At 42.3% G+C, this 25,824-nt stretch overlaps 1 protein-coding gene across 1 annotated transcript in view; it reads left to right on the forward strand.

Annotated features, from left to right (window-relative positions):
• Positions 1–25,824, forward strand: part of CDHR3 (cadherin related family member 3) — a 61,261-nt gene that overhangs the window by 3,362 nt on the left and 32,075 nt on the right. Inside the window, exon 2 of the mRNA XM_044276769.1 lies at positions 24,843–25,030. Coding sequence (XP_044132704.1) covers positions 24,843–25,030 — 188 coding nt within the window. The remainder of the gene's footprint in view (positions 1–24,842; positions 25,031–25,824) is intronic.

The raw sequence follows: 25,824 nt of genomic DNA on the forward strand, positions 1-25,824 counted from the left end.
GCGTGCTCCTCTTTTTAAATTAGACGCATCCCCTGGCAGTCTGTGCACCTAGTTTAAAGTCTGCTCCAGTCCCTGAGTGAAGTAGATTACAGACGTTATTTACGCTTGGAAACAGGCGTAAATATTAGTGAATTTGCCGGGACTGATGGTCTGGCCCCCTGCCACTCCCAAGTGGTGAGGATGGTGTAAAAACGCCCGTGCAACAAAACTGGGGCCTGGTGACTTTATTTAAGCAAAAAACTGGCATAGTGATCTTAGTAAATGACCCCCTTTTTTCTCTGACCGTTTTAGAGTACAATGTTCTATGTTGTGGCTGTCTTAGTACCTCTCTGACATTTAGGACACTAATGTATTATGTGACTTATGAGTACTGTATTTAAACACTATTGGGGTCATTTACTTTCCCTGAAATACGCCTATATTAGACATATTTCAGGCGCAGATTGTGGCGCAGTGGTTAGTTGCGCTGCATTCTGCGACTTTTCCACATTCACGCCAGGTTTAGGCGTAGAAAATGGTCTAAATGTAAGCCAGCTAGGAAGCTGGCTTACGTTTAGACTGGCAGTGGATGAGCCGAAGTAATGTAGAGGGCTGCGCCTCTTCATAATTTCGACTGATCCACCGCCAAATATAGGGGTTGTTAAGACCAGCATCTTAATAAATGACCTGCTATAACTTGCTAAATCACATATTGCGCTTGGTCAGCACTGTAAAAAATTCCATAGGGGACTTTTGATGAAAATAGCTGGACATGAGGTTTAACTGATAATGTAAGTTAATTATGGTGGTAATTTGTATATATTATGGAACTATCTCCATGGAGCGATGTGTACTGAAAATTTTAGCTATTTTTTATTATATCTTGAAAACATATCTCGAATTACTCATTTTGCTTTTAATATGAAAGAATTACAGTGGGCTGCTCATAAATATGTTCTAGGCAAACAGCATTCGTTTCAGCTATTTATACCCATGTTAAACAAATAGAGAAAAGTCCCCTAATACCACATACATCATTAATTTTACAATTGGTCTAAATGATAAAGCAAGGCAGACACCCCATACAAAAACTGATGATGTAGGCAACTAGTTTTGATAACTATTAGGCTCCTTTCACACGGGCAAGTATTCCGCGCGGGTGCGATGTGTGAGTTCTATAGTCTGCATTTTTCACGTAACGCAGGCCCCATAGAAATGAATGGGGTTGCGTGAAAATCGCAAGCATCCGCAAGCAAGTGCGGATGCGGTGCAATTTTCACGCATGCTTTCTAGGTGACAGTCTATTCACTGTATTATTTTCCCTTATAACATGGTTATAAGGGAAAATAATAGCATTCTGAATACAGAATGCATAGTATAATCGTGCTGGAGGGGTTAAAAAAATATATAAAAATTTACTCACCTTCTCCTCTTGATCGCGTAGTTCCCGGTCTCTTTACTTCTTTAATGATGAGCTGTGGGCTAAAGGACCTGTGGTGACGTCAGATCACATGCTCCATCACCACGGTGATGGACCATGTGATTGGAGCATGTGATCTGACTGTCACCACAGGTCATTTAGCCCACAGCTAGTAAAGTAGAGACCGTGAACTACTCGATCAAGAGAAGGTGAGTTAATTTTTTTATTTTTTTTTAACCCCTCCAGCACTATTATACTATGCATTCTGTATTCAGAATGCTATTATTTTCCCTTATAACCATGTTATAAGGGAAAATAATACAATCTTAAGAACATCAATCCCAAGCAAGTTCGGGTTTGGGTGCCAAACATGCATGATTTTTTTCACGCGAGTGCAAAACGCATTACAGTGTCCGCACCCGCCTCTTATCCGGGCCAAAAATATGATGACGCCCGTGTGAAAGAGGCCTTAAAGCGGTTGTCCACTTTTTACTATTGATGATCTATCCTAAGGCCTCTTTAACACAAGAGTGGCAGATTGGCTCCGGATGCGTTCAGGGTACGTTCAGTGAAACTCGCACCATTTTGCAAGCAAGTTCAGTTGTTCAGTTTTTTCCGCGCTGGTGCAATGCATTTTGATGCGTTTTTCATGCACATGATAAAAAACTGAAGGTTTACAAACAACATCTCTTAGCAACCATCAGTGAAAAACGCATTGCATCCGCACTTGCTTCCAGATGCAATGCGTTTTTCACTGAAGCTCCATTCACTTCTATGGGGCCAGAGCTGCGTGAAAAACGCAGAATATAGAACATGCTGCGTTTTTCACTGAACTGATGAGTGAAAAAAACGCTCATGTACACAGACCCATTGAAATGAATGGGTCAGGATTCAGTGCGGGTGCTATGCGTTCATATCACGCATTGCACCGGTGTGGAAAACTCGTTTGTGTGAAAGGGCCCTAAGTATAGGTAATCAAAATCAGATTGGCAGAGCTCTGACTTCCAGCACCTGTCACGACCCCTGGTCATGGTCGTGACTCCTTGGGAGCCGCATGCAGTTATCCGCGGTTTGGTGTTGTCGCAACCGCAGCTGGGGGCACTTAGTGGTTTGCCTCAGGTGCGGTTGCCGCGAATAACAGGCATGCGTGCGGTTGCCCTTGGCAACGTGTTTTGGTGTGCACGTCCTTCGTAAGAGGGTGAAGCATGCATCCATTGACCGTTGGGGTGCATGCGCGTTCTCCGGAGGGAGAGCGTTACGGGGTTCACCGTTAACGGCGCGGTTGGTGGCTTTTCCCCGCCACCTTGCTAACCGTGTCCGTGTTGGTGACCCCTCGTCCCTCTCAGGGTTCCTATCTCTGGTCGTCTGCTGGCAGCATTCCTTCGGTGTTCCGGCAGGTGTGCTGGTTGGGGAGTGTCTGCTGGCAGCGACCTGGAGTAGGAACGTCCTCCTGAGTTGGACGCGGTGTCCTGTTTTCCTCCTCCAGACTGCTTTGTTGGCTGGCGACCTGGGGACTGTTGTGTACGGTCGAGGTCTGTTGGCGGCAGTTCTGGGGGGAGATACGGGCATCGGTCTGGTGTCCTGTGTTCCTCCTCCGGACTGCTTTGTTGGCTGGCGACCTGGGGACTGTTGTGTACGGTCCAGGTCTGTTGGCGGCAGTTCCGGGGGGAGATACGGGCATCTATCTGGCAGTGCCTCCAGTGTTCTCTCTTCCAGTCTGCTCTGTTGGCTGGCGACCTGGGACTGTTGTGTACGGTCCAGGTCCGTTGGCGGCAGCTCTGGAGGGAGACACTGGTGGTTATCAGGCATTGCCCCTCCCCCCCTCCTTGTTGTTTGGTCCCACCAGCTTCCCTTTTCGGTTGGGGGGGGCTTTGAGGGGAGGGAGTGTCACGACCCCTGGTCATGGTCGTGACTCCTTGGGAGCCGCATGCAGTTATCCGCGGTTTGGTGTTGTCGCAACCGCAGCTGGGGGCACTTAGTGGTTTGCCTCAGGTGCGGTTGCCGCGAATAACAGGCATGCGTGCGGTTGCCCTTGGCAACGTGTTTTGGTGTGCACGTCCTTCGTCTGTGTTTGTGTGCACTTCCTGGTCTGTTTGTTGTGCACGAGGTTGTATGCACTTGGACACCTCCCTTCACCTGCGGTTGTCCGCGGCAACGTCTGGTGTTGTGCATGTGGTGGCAGGGTCTCTGCCTGCTGGTTGTTCTGCAGGACACGGTGGCCACGCATGCCGTTGCCAGCGGTGACAGGTGAGTGAGTGTGTGTGCTATTCCCCTTTAAGTTGGTGTTTTCCCTTCTGTGGTGTAGGAAGGGTTAACTCCCTTCCCAGTGTGTGTGTTGTCACTGGGTGTGTCTGGCCGTTTGGGTGTGGCCACTTGGCCTATATAGCCTGAGTCTCTTGCAGGCTTCAGTAGGTTGCTCTCAGCCATGCTGGCTGGAGCAGCCTCCTGTCTCCTCCATCTGCCTGGTGAGGACCATCCTTCTGGTCATAAAACCTTGTTCATAAAACCTTTGTCAGTAAATTCTATGTTTCACGGTGTTATTTAGGTGTGTATGGGATTGTGTTATTGCAGCCTATGGTCCAGGGTTCCTGTGTGATGTCTGGTGTGTGCTGTGTCCGTTGTTGTCTTGTACTTACAGCACCTGCACATGGGTTCCTGGTTGTGTTGTCTGTGGCAGGTGAGTGATTAGTTGCCTGCCACTGCCATAGCTGTTTTTGTATCCCCCGGTGTTGCTTGGCCGTTGAGACTCCTGCTCCTCCGTGTCTAGGAGGAGCAGGTCGTCTTACTCTGTCCCCTAGTTCAGGGCCGACTTGAGGGCTTGTAGGGACTTTTAGGTTCCGGCATATGAGCCCTCCTACCACCAAGGTCGGCTCATACAGACAGGAGACAGGGTCAGCGTTAGGGATGCTATAGGAGGTGACCTGCTCCCTAACTCTGTGGTCCCGGCCAAGGGGTAACCCTACCATCTCCTGGCACCGCACGGCTGGGGGTTTCCCCCACCGCCCGCCGTGACAGCACCCCCACTGATCAGCTGTTTGAAGAGAAGGCAGTGCTCATATGCATTGGTGATCAGGTGTAATTAGAAGTATGGTGTCCCCATTTACTACAGCAGTAATGTCCTCCTCACTGCCCCACAGTAGTAATGTACAGTGCCCCCCCAAATTGTAATGTCCCCCTCACTGCCATACAGTAGTAATCTACAGGGCCCCTCCAGTAATAAACCTCACAGTACTCTTCTTTCTTCTCAGTAATATCCCCCACATTGCCCCCAGTAATATCCCTCATAGTAGTGCTCACCCCCTCTTGCGTAATGTCCCCCAAAGTACCCCTTCAGAATTATGTCCCCCAAGTGGGCCCTGAAAAATAGGTAAAAAACTAATACTCATCTATGTTCCATTCACCGGCGTTCACGATGAAGACTGCAACCTCTTCTGGTCTACAGCCTGGGATGGTGGTCTGCAGGTGTGCAACCACATCACTTCTCCGTGTCCCAGGACAGAGAGCGTGATGACATTACTAAGCCTGAGGCCAATAAGGGTGATCAACAGGGCAGGGAACTGTTGGCTCCTGTGCCCCGCCACAGTATTCAACTGCAGAGTGGCAACGGGTCTAGTCGCGAATGACGCAAGACTAAAAAGTCTTCCCGCCATTTTGGTCGCCATCTGGAGCATTCCTGTATCTTGGCCAATCACATTTTTTAGATATTGGAAAAGTACAAATAGCAGGCCCATCCTCTATGATTTGCAAACATTTAAGAAAATGTAACATTATCACAGAATGCAAAATGATGTTTACTGTGCCTGATAAGTGTTCACAGAAACAAAAGATAACAAAAGCTCAAATATATAAGAGGTGAAATGTTGTAGGTGGTTGTTAGGCTGTTGATCTTCTTTAGAATTCTTCCACTTCCACATATACAAATGGCCTCCTCTACCAGTAGGTAGATCTAGTATGTTTTACAGCACAGGGACACATGATCTGAGGTCACAGATGAACTTCCCATTGTCAGTCTTCAAACAAGTGATTCATGCTTTGAAAGGACATTTGTAGAAGATTTCAAAGACTGACACACTTGTTTGCTTTGCTAGTTTACACAGTGCTTGGTACACAAGGAGATGTCTTTGTATGAAGCAGCTATGTGCTATTTGATGTATTACTTCTCAGTTATAGTTCACACATCATTTCACATGAATATATTACACATGTAAAATGTTAAGAGCAGAAGTGCTCCTACTTGTTATAAACTCTCAAACAATAAAGCCTCTGCAGCTAAGTTACCATGAGCTTTTTAGCCACTTCCAGACCAAGCTATTTACCCCCCTTCCTGAACGAGCCTAAATTTGTGAATCTGAGTGTCACTTTATGTGGTAATGACTTTGGAATGCCTTTACTTATTGGTAAATTAATGACGATATGTTTTACTTTTATTTATAAAAATTAAATTTGAATCCCTCTGCTTTTAAGACAGATAGTAATGCCTCATTAAATACTTATTATTTAACATTCATCATATGACTATGTTGCCATCATTTTGTAAATGTATTTTTTTTTTATAGGATGTTAGAAGTCTTAGAATTTGAAAAGCAATTTTTAAAATTTTCACTAAAATGTCCAAAAATCTACTTTTTTGAGGCCCAGTTTAGTTTTTAAGTCACTATGAGAGGCTTACATAGTATAAACCACCCATAAATTACCCCATTTTAGAAACTACACCTCTCAATTTATTCAAAACAGATTTTATAAATGTTGTTAACCATTTTAATCATTTTTTCCTGTAAAACAGCAAGTTTACATAAAACAAACCTGCAGTTTACATAAACACCCCATACATGGTTGTAAAGTGCTGTATGGGCACATGGCAGGACACAGAAAGGAAGGAGTGCCATATTGATTTTGAAGGGCAGATTTTGCTGAAAGTCTTTGGGTGCCATATTGTATTTGAAGAGACCAGAGTTACCCCTACAGTGGAAACCCCCAAAAATGACCACATTTTGGAAACTACACCTCCCAAGGAATTTTTATGGGGTGTAGTGAGCACTTTGACCCCATAGGCATTTCATAGTATTTAGAAACTTGGCTGTGAAAATAATTTTATTTTTATTTTTTAACCTGAAAATGGTGCTTTAGGCTCAAACTTTCTTTTTCACAAAGGATAACAGGAGAGTATCACCCCACACTTTGCTACCCATTTATGGTCGCAAAATGCCATTTGTGGATATGTCTGGGCTCAAAAGGGAAGGAGCAGCATCTGGATTTTCTAACTTGGAACTTGCTGAAATAGTTTTTAAGGGCCATAACTGTTTTATTTTTTTGTTGAAAGAGCTGTGTGAATGGGCACTATTTTGGGGTACATTTGACTTTCTGATAGCTTTATGTCTCATTTTTGGGAGGTGAGGTGGGCAAAAATTCAAATTCTGTCAGTATTTTTTATTTTTATTTTTTTATGGGATTTACCATGCGGTATATATGATATAATAACTTGATTCTGCAGGTTTATACAATTATGGCAATACCACATTTTTATATATTTTTTTTCATGTGTTTGTACTTTTGCAAAATAAAATCACTTTCTATAAAAAAATTGTAATATTTTGCATTGCCATATACTAACATCCATAAAAAAAATCTGCTAACATAGATGTCTGAGAGCTTGCCTTTTGCAGGACAAGCTGTACTTTTTATCTGTACCATTTTGGGGTACATAACACTTTTTGTTGCTTGATATTTTTTTTGGGAAGCAAGGTGACAAAAAAATACAGCAGTTCTGGCATCATTTATATTTATTAATTTTTTATGGCGTTAACCTGATGGGTTGGTTCATGTGATATTGTTATAGAGACGGTTGTTACAGACACGGTGATACCTAATATGTCAATTTTTTATTTATTTTTTCAGTTTTAAATAGTAAGAACATTTTTGAATTTTGAGGGCTCTTTTTGTGAGATGAGATGTCATTTTTATTGGTACCATTTGTAAATACGACTATTTGATCATTTGATATGTTTTTTGGGAGGTGAGGTGACTTCAAAATGGTTGTTTAGGCCAAATTTATTTATGGTGTTCACCTGATGTGGTAGGTCATGTGATATTTTTACACAGCCAGTCATTATGGAAACGGTTATACCAAATATGTATATTTCTTAATTTTTCTATTAAGTGCCGGAAAGAGGCACTTTTGTTTTTACACCTGAAACTTTTTTTTATTTTTCTTTAGAAACTTTTTGCCCTCCGTAAAGTCATAGAAGACTTCTGATGGACATTTAACATTATATTTATTTTTTATTTGCTGATCTGTCCTGTAAGTGAGGCTGATATAGTAGTCCCAGTGTCACCAATATCAAACATAAAACGAAAGAGAAAACACAGCCGACTGTTCTCCTGCCTTACCCTCCTATCCTTGCTGTATGTGCACACTGGATTAAATAAAGGAAGATTTTTATGGTGAGTGCCATGCTTTGGATCTATTTTGTTCTGGACTCATCAATATCAGATTGGCAGGAGTCCTACACCATGCACCTTCTTGTTTTAGGCCCCTTTCACACGAGCGAGTTTTCAGCGCCGCTGTAATGTGTGAAGTGAACGCATAGCACCCGCACTGAATCCTGACCCTTTCATTTCAATGGGTCTGTGCACATGGGTCTGTTTCACTTATCTTTTTTGCATTGCGTGAGAATCGCAGCATGTTCTATATTCTGCATTTTTCACGCAGCCCTGGTCCCATAGAAGTGAAAGGGGCTTCAGTGAAAAACGCATTGAATGAGGCTTCAGTGAAAAACGCATTAGTGCAATGCGTTTTCCACTGATGGTTGCTAGGAGATGTTGTTTGTAAACCTTCAGTTTTTGTTTTACCCGCATAAAAAATGAATTGCACTCGTTTGTAAAAAACTGAACAACTGAATGCAATCGCAGACAAAACTGAATTTGGTTGCGAAATGGTGCCAGTTTCACTGAACGCACCCAGACACAATCCGTAGTTTGTGTGAAAGATGCCTTAGAGTAGCTCAGGTGCCAAAATTCAGCAGTGGAACTACAAAGCACTATCCATGTTGTGGTGGGCAGAGATGGTAACTGCAGCTCTGCTCCCAATAAAATTAATGGGAATGGCACTAGAGTTACAAACTCCATCCACTGCAAAATGGACAGAGCTGTATAGTTTTTACTTTTGGTACTGGAGCTACTCTGAAACAGCCTGGTCTTGTTTGAAAGATGGCATTCCAGGCTTTCATATAAGCCCAGGATAAACAGAAGATATCACTGTTAGAAATCGAGTCAGGAATAACTTGGTAAAACCTGCTTTTACTTTCACGTCCTGAATTCTAACAGTGATATCTTCTCATGTAGTGAAGGTAATGCTGTCACTCTGGTAGTGTTTGAAAGCTTGGAATGTCCATATCTCTAGCTGAGAAAGAAGCTGCCCCCCTTCAGTCTTAGGAGCTGACAGCATGCAGGAGGAAAGGAAAAATAAAAAATATATAGAAATGTGGCATTATCATCATTGTACTGACCCACATAGTAGAATTGTTATTTTTACCACACAGTGAATGCCGTAAACACATTTCACTAAATGCCAAAATTGCTGTTTTTTTTAATCTTTCCCCCTAAAATTAAAGTAATACAAGTTATTTACTAATATATTCCCTAAAATAATTCCTAAAAAACTTACAACTAATCCCGTAAAATAAAAAAAGAATATAGAAGAAATATATTAAAAAGTTATGACTGCTGGAACACAATGGGGGGAAATATTGGTCCTCAAAGGGAACCTGTCATGTGGATATTTGATTATAATCTAACTAATTATATACAATCATTAACTACTAAAAAGTGCCTTAGATGTATTCACTTACTAGTGTGACAGATGGTTACCTCATAATATACACACAAAGATGCTGCATGCCACATGCTAATGAGCTGATTTGAGTCCAGCGTGATGTCACTGAGTCCAGCGTTTTTTAAATTCAGAGCCAAAGCCACTCCCCGCCCACCTGCTGCTGATTCATATGGAAAATAACTGTCAATCAGCAGCAGGGGGGCGGGGAGAGTCAGGAGCTCATAAATATTCATGACTCATCATTATCAGCTGGAGCTTTTCAATACAAGATGTTGGCAGATTGACTGGGTCAATTAAAGAAAGTGACCCAGCATTTTGCTAAGTCACTTATTTATGTTGCCCATAGTTAGGACACCATAAAACTGGTGACAGGTGCCCTTTAAGTCTAAAATTAATTATGTCATTAAAGGGTTAATAAATTCAATAACGAGTTGTACGCCAACAAGATTTACTGCAGACACATTAAAAAATCTACAATTAAAACACTGACATTTTTGGGAGGGTTTTTCCAATTTTAATGTGACTTTTAGGATGTTGAGGAGAAAAATCAAGTTAGTAAAAGCCTATTTTTCTCATGAACTTGCATGCTTTCATCAATTTGACAATACCCTAATTGATTACATGGCACTGGTCCATTTGACATGTAACCCAACAGAAGTGTGAAAAATAAATTTTCTCCCTATTGCATATTTTTCACTAGTGCAGGGATCAGAAACCTTCGGCACTCCTGCTTTGAAACTACAACTCCCAGCATGCACAAAGCAAAACGAGTGCTGTAGGTTGCTGATCCCTGTTCTAGTGGTTTTAAAAAAAACTAATTATCAGACAAATAATGGACCTTATTATATATATCTAATTAACCATATTGTTTTGATTATTGAGTTTACTTGCTGTTAAGTTTTACAGATATTCCCCTTAAGTACCAGGCTCATTTTCATTTGCCATATGAGGGCTTATTTTTCGCGCGATAAGTAGCACCACTAATTTACCATGTCTTGTAACTTTTAGTCCCTAGAGGTCTAGAGCCTGGGATCTTTTGATCCCTTGTTCTATTTACCATATTAGAGAACTATAATAGAGAACTATTATGGTAAATGTAATTCTTCCACTCTGCCTGTCCAGCTTTGGAGGCAGACTACCATAAAAGGCCTGGGAACTTTCAGCAGGCCTCAGGCTTCCCTGGCAACTGACCGAAGCCTCCTAAAATCAAATGATCTCTGCAGGACTTCCAGTAATCAGCTGTTATTGCCAATGATACCCTGCACACCACATGTTCCACCATTATAGTGCACTTACTCAAGTGAATGTGTGATTATGTGATAAACTGTCACAACAAGTCTGCCAGAGAGGAAGCCACTCTTCAGTGCAGCACTCCAATCTGGTTTAAGGCCTCATGCACATGGCCGTTGTGCGGCCTGTTCTGTGCATTGGTGACCTCCTCCGTGCAGCAGCCGCGACAGATCCAGACCCATTCAACTTGAATGGGTCCATGATCCGTCCGCACCGTAAAAAAATAGAACAAGTTGTGCTTCCGTGGGGTTCCATGCCTCCGTTCCGCACCGCAGCTCCGGATTATGGACTCATTCAAGTGAATAGGTCCGCATCCGTGATGCAGGGAACACAAGTCGGGTAACCGCATATTTCGGACCCACTGTTTGTGGTCCGCTATACGGGACACGGCTGGCAACGACCGTGTGCATGAGGCCTAATACTGGAGGGGGGGGGGGGGGGGGTAGCAATCCTGAGTAGCAATCCTATTGATCAATATTGAAATTATACTGAACATACTTGTAAATACATGGGAAAGTAATAGTATTAATAACCTGGGTATGCTTCTCACGCAAAATCGTAATCTTGAACATCACATGGAACATATGATAAGGCTTTATTATATGTTCCATGTGATGCTCAAGAAAATGTGGGAAGCATACCCACTACCGCTGGTTGGTTCAGAGATTAAGAAGCTGCGAAGGAGGAACGATAAGGGTACTTTCACACTAGCGTTTTTGTTTTCCGGTATTGAGTTCCATCACAGGAATCCAACACCGGAAAAAAAAATGATCAGTTTTATCCTAATGCATTCTAAATGGAGAGCATTCAGTTCAGGATGCATTAGTTCTGTCCCTTTTACGTTTTTTGGACGGAGAAAATACCTGCAGCATGCTGCAGTTTTATCTCCGACCAAAAATACTGAACACTTGCCGGAATGCCGGCTCCGGCATTAATTTACATTGAATTGTATTAGTGCGTGAATCAGCATTAAGTGTTCCGGCAAAACGGATCTGGCTTTTCGATCTGCGCATGTGCAGACCTTTAAAAATGCTCAAAAAATTAATACCAGATACGTTTTTCATGATGACACCGGAGAGACGGATCTGGCATTTCAATGCGTCTGACAAATGCCATCAGTTTGCGTCCGTATTGCCGGATCCACCAGGCAGTTCCAGTGACTCTGCCGTAAGTGTGAAAGTACCCTAAGGAGGAGATCAGAGGAAGCAGCAGAAAAAGAACCAGTGATTTTTGTGTTACCCCTTAGCTTTCCTTTATTGCAGCGCGGACCCTAACCCCTTTTTATACATTTTGGACTGAAAGAAGTGGGGACCTACTTCTACAAAGGGACTACAGCTAATATCAGCACGTAATCTAATACACAAAACTTTTGTATAATAATAACCTACCAGTTCGGAGTATCTAAGAAAAGATTTCCAATTTCTCAAAACGATCATTTAAACCTAAGTGGGAAATTTGAATATTGTAAGTCTTTATGGGTTTTAAACATTAGTGTAAAACATACTTTTCATATCCAATGATTTTTGAGAATAAGCTGTCAGGTGTGTACATGAGGAATGATACTGTATTGGGTCAAGAAGTGACTCTTATATAGTATTTTTCACAATTTTTCCCTTTTTGCAGGCTCACTCTCATTGCCATGTTTCCCTGAACTCACTACAGTGGACAGAGACTAGCTGCTATCATGTCTCCCATACACAGAAGATCCTGCTCCCCTATTTCTCTTGAGCACACTCAGCATGGAGAGCATAGTAAGGCAGTTCTGTGCAGTATAGCTGTAAATTCAACATTGGGGTGAAATAGAAAACATGCTAGTATCTTCAGCAGCAGCATGGAAAACGTTATACAGAAGTATATCTGTAAAGAATAAATCAAGGCAACTGGACTTACTGTAGATTTCTTTGAAAACGTTTCACTCGTTCTTCCAACGAGCTTTCTCAATTCTGAGTGACTGATCAAGAATTCTCTGGGAATAAATATGTAACTGAATCAACATCTGGTAATTATACCCAGCATGGGGTCAGAGGTGTTGATTCCATTATCCTAATTGGAGTCAGTAGGTGATAATGACCTCCCAGAAAAAGGTGTCAAGACAGCATTGTATGTGGCAGACAATAGATGTCTAACCCCCTGCCTCTATTCAAGCTTGGCTTCTCCATTTTTACGTAGATGGCCTCCTTCACACCTCGTTTGTACTATTCGGCCTCCTTATACAAAGCTGTCTTGACACCTTTTTCTGGGAGGTCATTATCACCTACTGACTCCAATTAGGATAATGGAATCAACACCTCTGACCCCATGCTGGGTATAATTACCAGATGTTGATTCAGTTACATATTTATTCCCAGAGAATTCTTGTACAGTCACTCAGAATTGAGAAAGCTTGTTGGAAGAACGAGTGAAACGTTTTAAAAGAAATCTACAGTAAGTCCAGTTGCCTTGATTTATTCTTTACAGATATACCATGACCTGGATAAATGAGAACCTTCACAGACTTTATACAGAAGTAGTGAGCAGTGTTACTGTGAATCCAGCATTGGAGTGAGAAAAAAAATTACTAGCTCATGGAGATCCCTGCTCCTCCTCCCGACTACCCCTTCTCATAGGTGTGCGCACGGGGTGTGCCTGGGCGCACCCTAATCAAGCCGACTCAAGGTTCTGTCAGGGCCGGACCTCTTCCTTCCTGGTCCTCGGCGCTCTACTATGAAGGCTGCACACAGTGTGAGGCTGTGCTGTGACCTCACACTGTGCACGCCCACACAGCAGACTGTACAAGAGGATTACTGAGTGGGGACGGTGAGGAGCGACAGCATCCGAAGCAGGAACAGTAAGTGTTTTTATTTATTTATTTGGGGGCTGATGGAGGCACTGGGGGCTGATATGAGGCACTGGGGGCTGAAGAGAGGCATCTGGGGGGCTTAAGAGGGGCACTGGGGGCTGATATGAGGCACTGGGGGCTGAAGAGGGGCATTGGGGCTGATATGAGGCACTGGGGGCCTGAAGAGAGGCTACGGGGGGGGCTGAAGAGAGGCTGCTGGGGGGCTGACGAGGGGCATTGGGGGCTGATAGGCACTGGGGGGCTGGTATGAGGCACTGGGGGCTGAGGAGAGGCACCGGGGGATGAAGATAGGCTGCTGGGGGGCTGATATGAGGCACTGGGGTCTGATATGAGGCACTGGGGTCTGATATGAGGCACTGGGGGGGCTGAAGAGGGGCACTGGGGGCTGATATGAGGCACTGGGGCTCTTATCTGAGGTCTGATGGGGGATCATTCACATTGGGGTCTGATCTGAGGTCTTATTAACATTGGGGGTCTTATTGGGGCTGTCAGCTGAGGTCTGATTAACATTGGCGGTCTGATTGGTGGTCTGACCTCAGCTGTAATGAAAAATATTTTTTTCTTATTGTCCCCCTCTAAAATTTAGGTGTGTCTTATGGGCCAGAGCGTCTTATAGGGCAAAAAATACGGGTACGTTTAAAAATGATTTCTTCTCCCTGCGGGTCTGTATGTATATATGCAAAGTGTATTTGTGTATATATACTGTATGTGTGTGTATATAATATATACATACATACACGAGCCGCACGGCATGTGTGTTTGTGCTTTAGGGTGCACACCCTAATGTAATAGGCTGCGCATGCCTATGCCCCTTCTATAGACTTCAATGGGCAACATGTAACCTGATTCCTCAGTTCTCTTAGAACAGAGTTAAGCATTGAATTCAGATTGAATGATCAGTGCAGGTGATAGAGGATGTAAAGAAGTGATGGACTTACAACTTTTTCTAAAATAACATGTATTACAGAGTTTATTTTATATTCACCTGTATAATAGATTTATGCCAAGTTTGTTAAAAGCACAGTGTTGATTTAAGCCACACTTACCAGTCCTGAGGCATGAGGTGTGTAAATAAGTCTGAAGTATGTATTATAAAAGCGATTGTGCTTCTATTTACACTAATATCAAGTATCATTCCTGCACCATTTCAGTATTACAAGGATCTAAGTACCATAATATAAATATAAAACAGATCTACCCTCCTGGTAGCTTTAATTTAAAAAGTCTAATGGCCTTAAAATCCTAAAAGTACGGAGTGAACAGTAACATTTTGTATACTACACAGAATATTTACAGAATTTCATTTACTGGTAGATCTTAATGTTTGTTTTGTCCCATAAAAAGCAGCTTACATGGAGGCGCATGCGCGCATCTTACAGGGAAGACATGCCTCTGTGAGCTCCGCTCCGTGCGCTGAACAAATCCCTCCATTAGCGCCGTCCACACGGCTCCAAAAGCATACCGCATACCTATGCAGAGGACCCAGAAGTTAGCTTGCAACATTAGAAAAACGACATTGCTGGAGATATTTTGGACCACACGACAGGCCATCATGGCAGGCCAGTGTCTCCTTCAGCCAGCCCAGCCTGCTCCGCTGAAAGTGGACTCCTGCTCACTGCGGCCCTAACAGACCCAGGTCAAGCTGACCTATATAAGAGCTTTCTCAAGCAGTTGCTGAGTTTTCCCGCCAAATGCGGGATCTGGGGAATAGAGTATCTGATCTGGAGTCATGTGCTGATGAGATAGCAGACACCATAAGCGCAGACAGGGAGGACATCAACTCCCATACAGCTCAACGATGCGATGGAATAAAAAATTGAAGACCTGGAAAATAGGTCACGAAGGGGAAACTTGAGAGTATGTTGTCTCCCAGAAACCTTTTCGAACCTACCAACCACCATGCACAATCTCTTTGAGGCTCTGCTCCCCCAAACACATCCAAACCAATTGCGGATGGATAGAGTCCATAGGGCTTTGGGAAAACCTCTCTCACAGGACCTACCAAGGGATGTGGTACTCAAATTTCATCACCCCAAGTGAGAGATCAGATACTGATCGCGGCCAGGAATCTATCCAACCTGCAGGGGCTCCCCTCCTCAGTCAATTTGTATGCGGACCTAGCACCGTCTACTCTCCACAAATGTAGAGATATGAGACTGATACAGCAAGCCCTGCTAAAGGCGCAGGTGCGATACAGATGGGGTTTTCCTTTTTCCCTATCTTTACAACTGAACTCTCGCTCTCACACGGTCCATACTCCAGCAAAAGGACTCAAAGCCCTACAATGGGCTAAATTTCCTGGAGAGAGGTAAATTGACTTCCCTAGCTGATTTTCAAGACAAACATGCTTTCCTCGAGATGGAGTTGTTTAACGCCAATCAGATTTTCTCTTTTCTACACTCCCTAAAAATTGCAAACTACACTCTAGAATTCACTCCCTTCGAGCGTTCGGTCACCTATTCTTTATATAAACAGGGACAGTGTTTACTATCAAGGATTTATAGTTTACTCAATGCTCCACCAGAAGGAACCAAATTGTTGTACATGAAAGCATGGGAGGAGAACACACATACAGAATATACACTTTCCAGATGGTACCAGCATTCCCAGACTCTCTAGGGGCTCTTGGCAAATTACCTTAGCAGGAACATCAATAAAAATATGACATAGGACATATATGGTCCCGACTAAGCTATACCGTATTTACCCTGAAGTCTCTCCCAAATGCTTCCGTGGATGTGATGAAAAGGGAACAATGTTTAACATCTGGTGGTCCTGTCCACTGGTGCGGATGTTTTGGAGCAAAATCAGCAACCTATTGTCATCAGTCCTGGGATGTACCTATCCTATGTCCCCCTCTTTATGTCTTCTAGGGGAAAAACCCCCTTGGTTAACCTATGCTAGATTTAAACTCTCGTAATACATACTCCTAGCAGCTAGAATCCACATAGCATTCAAGTGGCGATCAAATTCACTTAGCTATCAAGCAGTACTGGACAGGATTAATAGAATTCTCTTATATGAGAGACTTTCAGCAATCCGTCTGGACACATGACATTTTTAAGAGATTCTGGAAGCCCTGGTTGTCCTCCTCCTACTCCATAGACCTTCATTACTGTATGACATTGTAAAGATGATATACGTTAGAAGGATCTGGCATTATATAAGGTGACAGGATTAACCAGTGATTATCACGGATACTTGACCCCGAAGCGGTTATTACTCTACACTGTAACAATGTCGATACTTTACCTGTATGATCACCCAGTGATGTTGCAATTTTTTATTTTATTTAATATCCATATTTCTTTCTTTTCTACCGTCACTTCTTCTTATATCTTGTGCTACTGCAATTTAGTACTGTATAACCCCAAAAAGTCTAGGGGAGTCTATCGAAGAGTGCTTATTATTAATTAGTTAAAAGGCAAGCTAGTCATTGCCGGGACAAAGGGTGAAGAAATCAATTTGAACATGTATAACACTAACCCCAAAATGTATCTACAGTGTTCCTCCTTATCAGATTTATTTTTTTAAACTTGCTTTATTGACGCATAACAAGTAAGTCATGGCACAGGTACATACTGATCAACATCGTATCAAATAATGTAACGTACATATAAAAAAAATCTAGTGTACATTCCTTGTATAAAACGTTATACATAAATGTGATCGCGGCTTTATCCCATAACGTCTCTTCAATTAGTTAACATTTTTATTCAATGAAGTATTCTCCTTTCCATATTGTGCCAGATATCATGTGGGTGGTCCATTTGTATACATGTTAAAGTTAGATAACGTCAATGGTGATGAGCACCAACTTCCCTATACTTTCAGGAATTTTTCAGGGCATTTCTATTTTGGAATATTATATTCTCTAAAGGAATGACCTGGTTTATCAAAGATTTCCACTGACTCACCGTAGGTGGTCTATCTGCCATCCATCTGCTTTCCTAGCAAGGAATAAGGCTTCCCTCAGAAAAATACTAGTGTGGTGCGTCCGTATCTCATCCTCCAATATCCCTAGTAAACATATTTTGGGGCATACCGACAATGGATTTGGGACCATGGTGGATAAGACATTTATAATTTCCTGCCAATAGTATTTAATGTAGCTGCAGTCCCATATCATGTGTGTACTCCTATTTAGCATAAATAGTTGTGTTAATCTATTGTTAAGTGAGGGTGAGACTGCTATGGGTGCTTTCAATGCCTCCCCACACTCTTCTGAGGTAAGTTGGGGAATGCACGCTCTCCATTTAGCTTCCACAGCCAGTGGGTTCAAAGCCATTCGGTTGCCCAGGAGATATGTGTACAGGGAAGATATGATGCCTTTTGGACCTTCTGTATTAAGTATACCTATTAATGGATATGTGGAAATAGCTCCCTTGGTGCTCTGAAATTGTGCTTGAAGAGCATGTCGTACCTGCAAATATCTAAAGAAATGAGTACGTATGATACCATATTTATCCTGCAGCTGAGTAAATGAGCATAATGTCCCCTTGTAATATATGTCCTTTAAGGTAAGTATCCCATGTTCTTTTCATATTGATACCCCCTCCAGTGTTTGTAGGTGTGGAAACAGTGGGTTGTCCCACATTGGTATGACATCCATCAAATCCCTATATTTTTGGAATTTCGTAGCATTCCATACCTGGTGTGCAAGTCTATGTATTTGTAGAACCTGTTTGGGGAACAGTTTTATATCTTCCAATATTGGCCACATAGTGGTAAGATGCAAGTAATGTTGTAGGTAGTATTCAGTGTTTGGTAGCATAGTCTGTGTCACCCAGGTTTTCAAAAATCTTAACTGTCCAGCTAAAAAGTATAAATAAAAGTCAGGCAAAGCTGCACCCCCTTGTTGCCATGTTCTCTGTAATGTACACAATGCTAGTTTCCGTCTCTCCTTTCCCCATACAAAGGCCGTCATCAGAGCATGTAATCGGTCAAAGAAACTGCGAGGGATAGGTGTACATGCATGCTCTAAGAGATATAGACCCTTAGGTAGCAAAATAATTTTGATTAGGTTTAGTCTCCCCATGACCGATAGAGGGAGAGTTTACCAGGCCTTAAATTTGTCAACAAAGATGGGTTCTACGGGAGCAATGTTTTTAGTGAAGGACAAAAGTGGATCCCTGGTGATGACTATGCCCAATACTTAAATTGCTCTACTACCAATAGGTTCTTGTATATTGAGAGCCAAGCAGGTGACCAAAGCGGCATAAGGGCAGATTTTGTCCAATTTATTCGAAGGCCGGAAAAGTGGCCATAATCCTCAATGAGTTCTATTGCTCTTGGCAGGGATTTCTCTACATCATCCATATACAATATTAGATCGTCCGCATATCATCCTATCCTGTCTTCTCTTCCTCCCATAGCTATTCCTTTGAATATAGAATCTAATAGCTAGATGTTCTATTGCTACTGCGAACAGAAGGGGTGACAAGGGACAACCCTGCCTTGTTCCCCTATTCAGTTGAAACATAGGTGACAAAGATCCATTAACCAATATATTAGCTTTAGGTTTTTGGTAAAGTATATGAATTCAATTAATGAATACATGACCAAATCCAAAGCTTTTTAGTGTTTCTATTAGGCCTCTTTCACACGAGCGTGATGGATTAGGTCCGGATGCGTTCAGGGTGCGTTCAGTGAAACTCGCACTATTTTGCAAGCAAGTTCAGTCAGTTTTGGCTGCAATTGCGTTCAGTTGTTCAGTTTTTTCCACGCAGGTGCAATGCATTTTGATGCGTTTTTCACGGGCGTGATAAAAAACGGAAGGTTTACAAACAACATCTCTTAGCAACCATCAATGAAAAATGCATCACACCCGCACTTGCTTGCGGATGCAATGCGTTTTTCACACAGCCCCATTCACTTCTATGGAGCGTGAAAAACGCAGAATATAGAACATGCTGCGATTTTCACGCAACGCAGAATGGATGCGTGAAAAACAAAGCTCAAGTACACAGACCCATTGAAATAAATGGGTCAGGATTCAGTGCGGGTGCTATGCGTTCACGTCATGCATTGCACCCGCGCGGAAAACTCGCTCGTGTGAAAGGAGCCTTAGAAAAGGCCATTCCACGGAATCAAACGCATTAGCTGTATCTAGGGAGGCTAGAGCCCAATGTTTATTTCCTTCCCATCCTATTTGGCCTATGACTTAGGCTTTCTGATATTGCTGGATGTGGACCTGCCTGGATGAAGCCTGTCTGATCCTCGTGTACTATAGAGGTTATCACTTTATTCAATCTGTTGGCTAGTATTTTGGTAAGTATTTTGTAATCTATGTTTAACAGGGAGATGGGCCTGTAAGATCCACATTCCAGCGGGTTCTTATCGGGTTTTAGTAGTACTACTTTTGACGCATCGTACAATAATTCAGGGAGATGGCCCTGTTGTAGTGATTTTTTTTACATTTTTTTTAATTGCGGTCCCAAAATGTCTATGTACTTGGAGTACACTTCCAGCGGGATACCGTCTGGGCCAGTAGATTTTCCCATATTCAGCCCTTTAATGGCCTCCTTAACCTCCTCAAGCGTTATCTCTTCATCTAGGAGTTCTCTATCCTGAATACCTAGCTGCAGGCACATTATCTCCTGAAGATAGCTATCTAATTCAGAGTGGGTGTACTGGATCGTAGATGTATATAAGTCTTGGTAAAACTCTTTGAATCTATTTAATATACTATTAGCTTCTTTCACTAGCTCTCCGTCTGCAGTGTGTATACGCAACACCGACAGCGCCACCATATTTCTGCGTACTACATGTGCCAGTACTTTCCCAGCTTTATTGCCTAGCTCAAATGTTTGCTGTTTGAGAAAGAACATTTTACGTTCTCATTTTTCTTTAAGGTACCGTATTTCTCGCCCCATAAGACACACTTTTTATGGGGGGGAAATGCCCCTGCATCTTATGGGGCGAATGCTGCCATTTTACATCACAGACTGCGATGTATCAGCTGGAGGGGGGAGGGAGGAAGGGCCGGTGTCATGCAAATGCGGTGGGCCGGTGCGGTCACTGTACTCCAGCCCCCGCCGCTCACTCACTTCCTTAATGCCTAAATCTTTTATAATAATAACTTTAATTAAAGTTCCGATCCCCAGCCCCATCTGTACTACTTACTAAATGTCCTGTAGCAGGCAGAGCAGGGTGAGCGGCCGTAACTTACTGATGTCATGTGCCTGCGCCGCCTACTTCATTCATAAAGTAGGCGGCGCAGGCCGTCGGGGGGTAATAATTCAATTAAGAATTATTAATTATGATCATAAAAATAATTAACCATAAAAAAATAAAATGTATAAAATTTGTCATAAATTCTTAACATCATGACCTGGTGAATTGTAGACAAACTAATCGATACAATTCACATCTGAGTCTGACTATTTCCTCAGATAAATAAGTTCTTTTGACATGAGATGACGTTAATGATAAACATGTAGTTCTGCATTATACAATAATACAGAGGTATAGAAATATGCAGATTTATTGGTTACAAGGTTATACACATATATAAGTAAATAAACACAATGATACATGCAAATGAATATATATAGCGTTAATATAAAGCATTACAAGCATAACAATACATCATACCAAAGATGTGATTAATTGTTACAAAACACACATCTTTACAGGCACTCTTTTAGAGACAAAGATTCTCCTAATGAGAAATATATATAATATACTGGATACATGTTGTATTCATAACATAGAACAATATAATATAAAGTAATATACATATATATATATATATATATATATATATATAAAATGTCCTACTGATTGTCTTATGCTAAGGCTCATTAAATGAATACATAAATATTATATATTTTGCTTCATTAATAAATACCTAATTGTATAGGTAATTATCACTGGCTGCATAGAGCTTATCTTTATCTCCCGTCATAAATGTATAAGTAGACAAGGAGGCCTCTTCTCAGACCAGTACATTAATGAGAAGAATAACACTGAAGAGTAGAAACCTTTTTACACAGAAACCTTTGTGCAACTTTACTTTGGCCTATTCAAGACATACAAAATTGTAAATATAGTCGAGCATGGCTGTTAAAGGCAATGAACATCCATCTTGACTAGAATAATTGGATATCAATGCAGTTACCTATGAAAAGGCACAACAAATTCCCCCTTTTCAGCATATTCAATTTCGTTATTAGAAGGTTGACTAGGCTGAAATGCAATAAAGGGCTAAATGCTCCAAATCATTATGAATTAATGAGTTACAGCCGGCCGCTCTCCCTGCTCTGCCTGCTACAGGACATTTAGTAAGTAGTACAGATGGGGCTGGGGATCTGAACTTCAATTAAAGCTATTATTATAAAAGGTTTAGGCAATAAAGCAGTGAGTGAGCTGCGAGGCCGGAGTACAGTGACCGCACCGGCCCAGCCGCATTTGCATGCCACCGGCCCCTCCCACAGGTTTAGCTCCGGTATATTAGGGCATCTGTGGATGCCACTATTATGGGGTGGGGGATCTGTGGGTGACACATATATAGCAATGCCATCCACAGATCCACCCCCCATAACAGTTGCATCCACAGATCCCCCTCCATAACAGCGCCATCCACAGATCACCCCCCATAACAGTGCCATCCACAGATCACCCCCCATAACAGTGCCATCCACAGATCACCCCCCATAACAGTGTCATCCACAGATCACCTCCCCCATAACAGTGCCTTCCACAGATCTCCCCCCATAACAGTGCCATCCACAGATCTTCCCCATAACAGTGCCATCCACAGATCTTACCCCATAACAGTGCCATCCACAGATCACCCCCCATAACAGTGCCATCCACAGATCAACCCCCCATAACAGTGCCATCCACAGATGGCCCCCATAACAGTGCCCCCTCAGTTCCCTCATAACAGTGCCATCCACAGATCCCCCCCATATAAGTGCCACCCACAGATCCCCCCCATAACAGTGCCATTCACAGATCCCCCATAGTAGTGTCATGCGCAGACCACCATTAGTTCAAAACCCACCAAAAGCACACCTTTTAGTTAAAAATATTTATTTTCTTATTTTCCTCCTCAAAAACATATGGGCCGAAAAATACGGTATATCATATGTTTCCCTTTTTGCATCCACTCCCTCCTATTATCATCTGTAGGATCAGAGGTAAAGCTACTCTCCGCTTCTTTGCATCGGCCACTTAACTTATTCTCTTTACACTGAGTAGCTTTTTTGATATAGGATATAGATGATTAAAGGCATCCTCGTAGATAAGCTTTCAGAGTCTCCCATATTAGTAAGTCGTCCGTCTCTTTGATGTGCCTCCCATCTAATAGCTTGGTGTATTAACAATGACACCCCTCTGGAATACTGTATGAGTTTCTATATGCATTTTCTTTCCATTATACCCAGGGTTTTCCCATCCTCACTCCAGTATCTGCCATCAGATGTGTCTCCTGTAATCCTAGAATGTGAGGGTTATACTTGCGAACATGTGCAAATACCGCCGTTCATTTTCTGTGACCTCCCAGGCCTCTCACATTCCAGGACATTATAGGTAGGGCTGACATGATTCCTGCTTTATATCAATTACAGGAGAAATGCTGCTTAAGATGCTCATATGATTCAATACAATATCCCACATCAATTGTAGGTCTGTTCTGTGTCTTCTATGCCCATTATACTTGTACCATGCCTTATAAAACAGAGAAGTAAACAGATAACTTAACAAATATAACCAATACCATGAGTACTATGTCTGAAGCTTAAAAACTTTTTCAGTAGCCATGTGATCGGGGTCCTGCATAGTGCAGTATGATGTTATACCTATGCAGGTGTCTGATCAGACTCCCGTATTTAATGCTAATGTTTAGTAACTGAAATATGAACTAATGCTGTGAGCAGTGTCAGTTAGCTTCGTATTATGTAAGGTTGCAAGCATATTACTATACCCGAAGTTCCTTGTACATAGTGTGATTGTCAGCATACTTGTTGCTCTGTAAGTCCTTTGCTAAGGAAAGATGATGCAAAACCCCTCTGAGGTCCCGGTATCTCTCAATTAGGAGGTGATCTTCTTGGCCGCGTTGATATCCATTCCTCGGCTTCACAAGGGTTAGTGAAGAATAGTGATTTCCCACCATCTACCATTCGCAGGTGTGCCGACTACGCCATGGATTAAGTTCCCTCAAGCGTTGCTTGACAGCTATAAAGGTAGCAGGTTTCTTCTGTAATTCTGCTGAGAAATCTGGGAACAGCCATATGTTCAAGTTGCCTAATATGATGTTTGGCTTGTTTCTCGCTTGGCTTAAGATAAGGTCTCTGTCTTTCAAGTTAAGCATATGGGCCAAAAGGGGTCCAGGGGGTGCCCCTGGTGGTGGTGGCCACGCTGGGACATGGTGGGCTCTCTCCACTGCATAAGCCATTGAAAAGCTTGCATCTGGGAACATAGACCTAAGCCACTGTTCAAGGAATGTGGCTGGATCTGATCTCTCTGCTCTTTCCGGCATACCTAGGATCCGGACATTATTTCTTCTGGCTCTATTCTCCAGATCGTCACATTTCTGCCTCCATAGATCCACTGAGCCCTCTATGGCCTGTACTCTGGCTGTAAGGGGTCTTGTGAGGTCTTCCAGGGTTGAGACCCGCTCTTCATTATGGCAAACTCTTTCTCTCAGTTGCGCAGGATGATAATCGGGAGCTGGAGCAGACCTTAGATGCATCCGGTCATGTCAGCAGTTGGCCATGCCCCCATCGCTTAGTCAAAAAAAAAATCCTTTTTTTTTTTAGATAAAATACAAATGAGGATACTAAATAGATAAGACAGATAAGGTATTAAAGGCTATGGACACCTGCCGGGCAATTTTTTTATGATTGCATTTTATTCATTTTGTGCTAAAAATTATTTTTTCATTTGGCCCTTATTAAAATATTTTAACCATTTTTGAGATACAGGGGTTAAAATTCAGTCTACAGAGTATCACTTCTCAGTCCACTCATGTAAGCCATATTCTTATGATAAGAGTTTAGCTATAATGAGTGTTAATGAGGTTAGGAGATCAGAAATAAAGCTTCACTTGAGCTGTCAGCTGATGGGACTAGAAGTGGTACTCTTCAAAAAGACAGATTTTTGTCCCCTGTATCTCAAAAACAGCTGACATTTTTTAACAAAAAACAATTGCATTTTATTTATTTTGTTTGCCTAAAATAGGTAAAATACGATCATACAAAATTGCCCCAAAGATGTCAATAGCCTTTAAGGATATATTTAAACTTCTTTTGCATATGTACTCCTTGTCTTGGCTTAAATTATGGATGCAAAATACTGACCAAAAATGCACTGTGTTAAAGTGGCTTTATATGGACAGGAAAGGAGAAGGGGGGAGAAAAAGCTAACATGTTGACCATAGATTTAGCTCATCCCTTTATACCATATTGAGAAAAATATTATTATTATGGTATTTTATTAGCATTGTTGTTTTCATATTGCATATTATCTTTGTTAAGGAGGAGGCACTTTGCTGTTCATCGGACTACCTAATACAACTTCACTGGAAGAGAACCAACCAGCTGGAACAGTGGTCTACACATTCTCTGTGGACTCTACATCCTCCTTACTATTGTCTCCCAAAATAATCAACAGCAATCCACTTACCATTGCCTTCAGAATTGATAATAGCCATCCAAACTATTTGGTAAGAATTTATTTTAAATTACAAATGCTTCTTTCAGGTCCTAAGGCTTACACATTAGTGTATTGTTGGCTAAACCCATCGAGAACAAATGGTTGGGCCAACAATCTAATGTGCATAGGCAGATCCCCATTCTCCCTGACAGATGACGTTGCTGGAAAGGACTGTCCGAACTGAATTTTTCACCCAATCCTTTTGTTCTCCCAGGAGATTAGCTACCGCCAGAAGTCTCTGGCAATGACTTTCTCCCTATTGCCAACATATACACACTTAGCCGAACCAAATGTGTATGTGTATGGGGGAAATGTTAGGGAGTTGAGAGAGATACCCTTTGGATGAACTATCATTCAGACGAAAGCTATTGACTGTTTATTTCCACCGTAGGGGTACGGTCACACGGTCAGGTTTCTGCATGCAGTTTTTAAAGTAAAAACCAGGAATGGATTAAAAAAAGAGAAGTCGTATCTATCCTGTATACTTTCTCTACTTTTATGATCCACTCCTGATTTTGGCTTCCAAAACTGCAGAAACCCTTAGGCCCCTTGCAGACGAGCGTTCCTCCTGCAGCGAGTCCAGTTTTGGAATGTATTGGATAACACTGGCAGCATTATACCAGTGTTATCCAGTACATTCCAGAACTGTAAGGGTTACATAGCATCATAAATCAATATAATGCTATGTGACTCCCGGCAGCGATGGGAGGTCAGGCCGGGAGCAGCGATGCAGACTCCCTGGGGGAGGAACGCTCATCTGCAAGGAGTCTTAAAGTCTGATATTCTGCCTGACAACTGGGCAGT

Source organism: Bufo gargarizans, chromosome 2, assembly GCF_014858855.1.
Source record: "Bufo gargarizans isolate SCDJY-AF-19 chromosome 2, ASM1485885v1, whole genome shotgun sequence".
Taxonomy (NCBI): domain Eukaryota; kingdom Metazoa; phylum Chordata; class Amphibia; order Anura; family Bufonidae; genus Bufo; species Bufo gargarizans.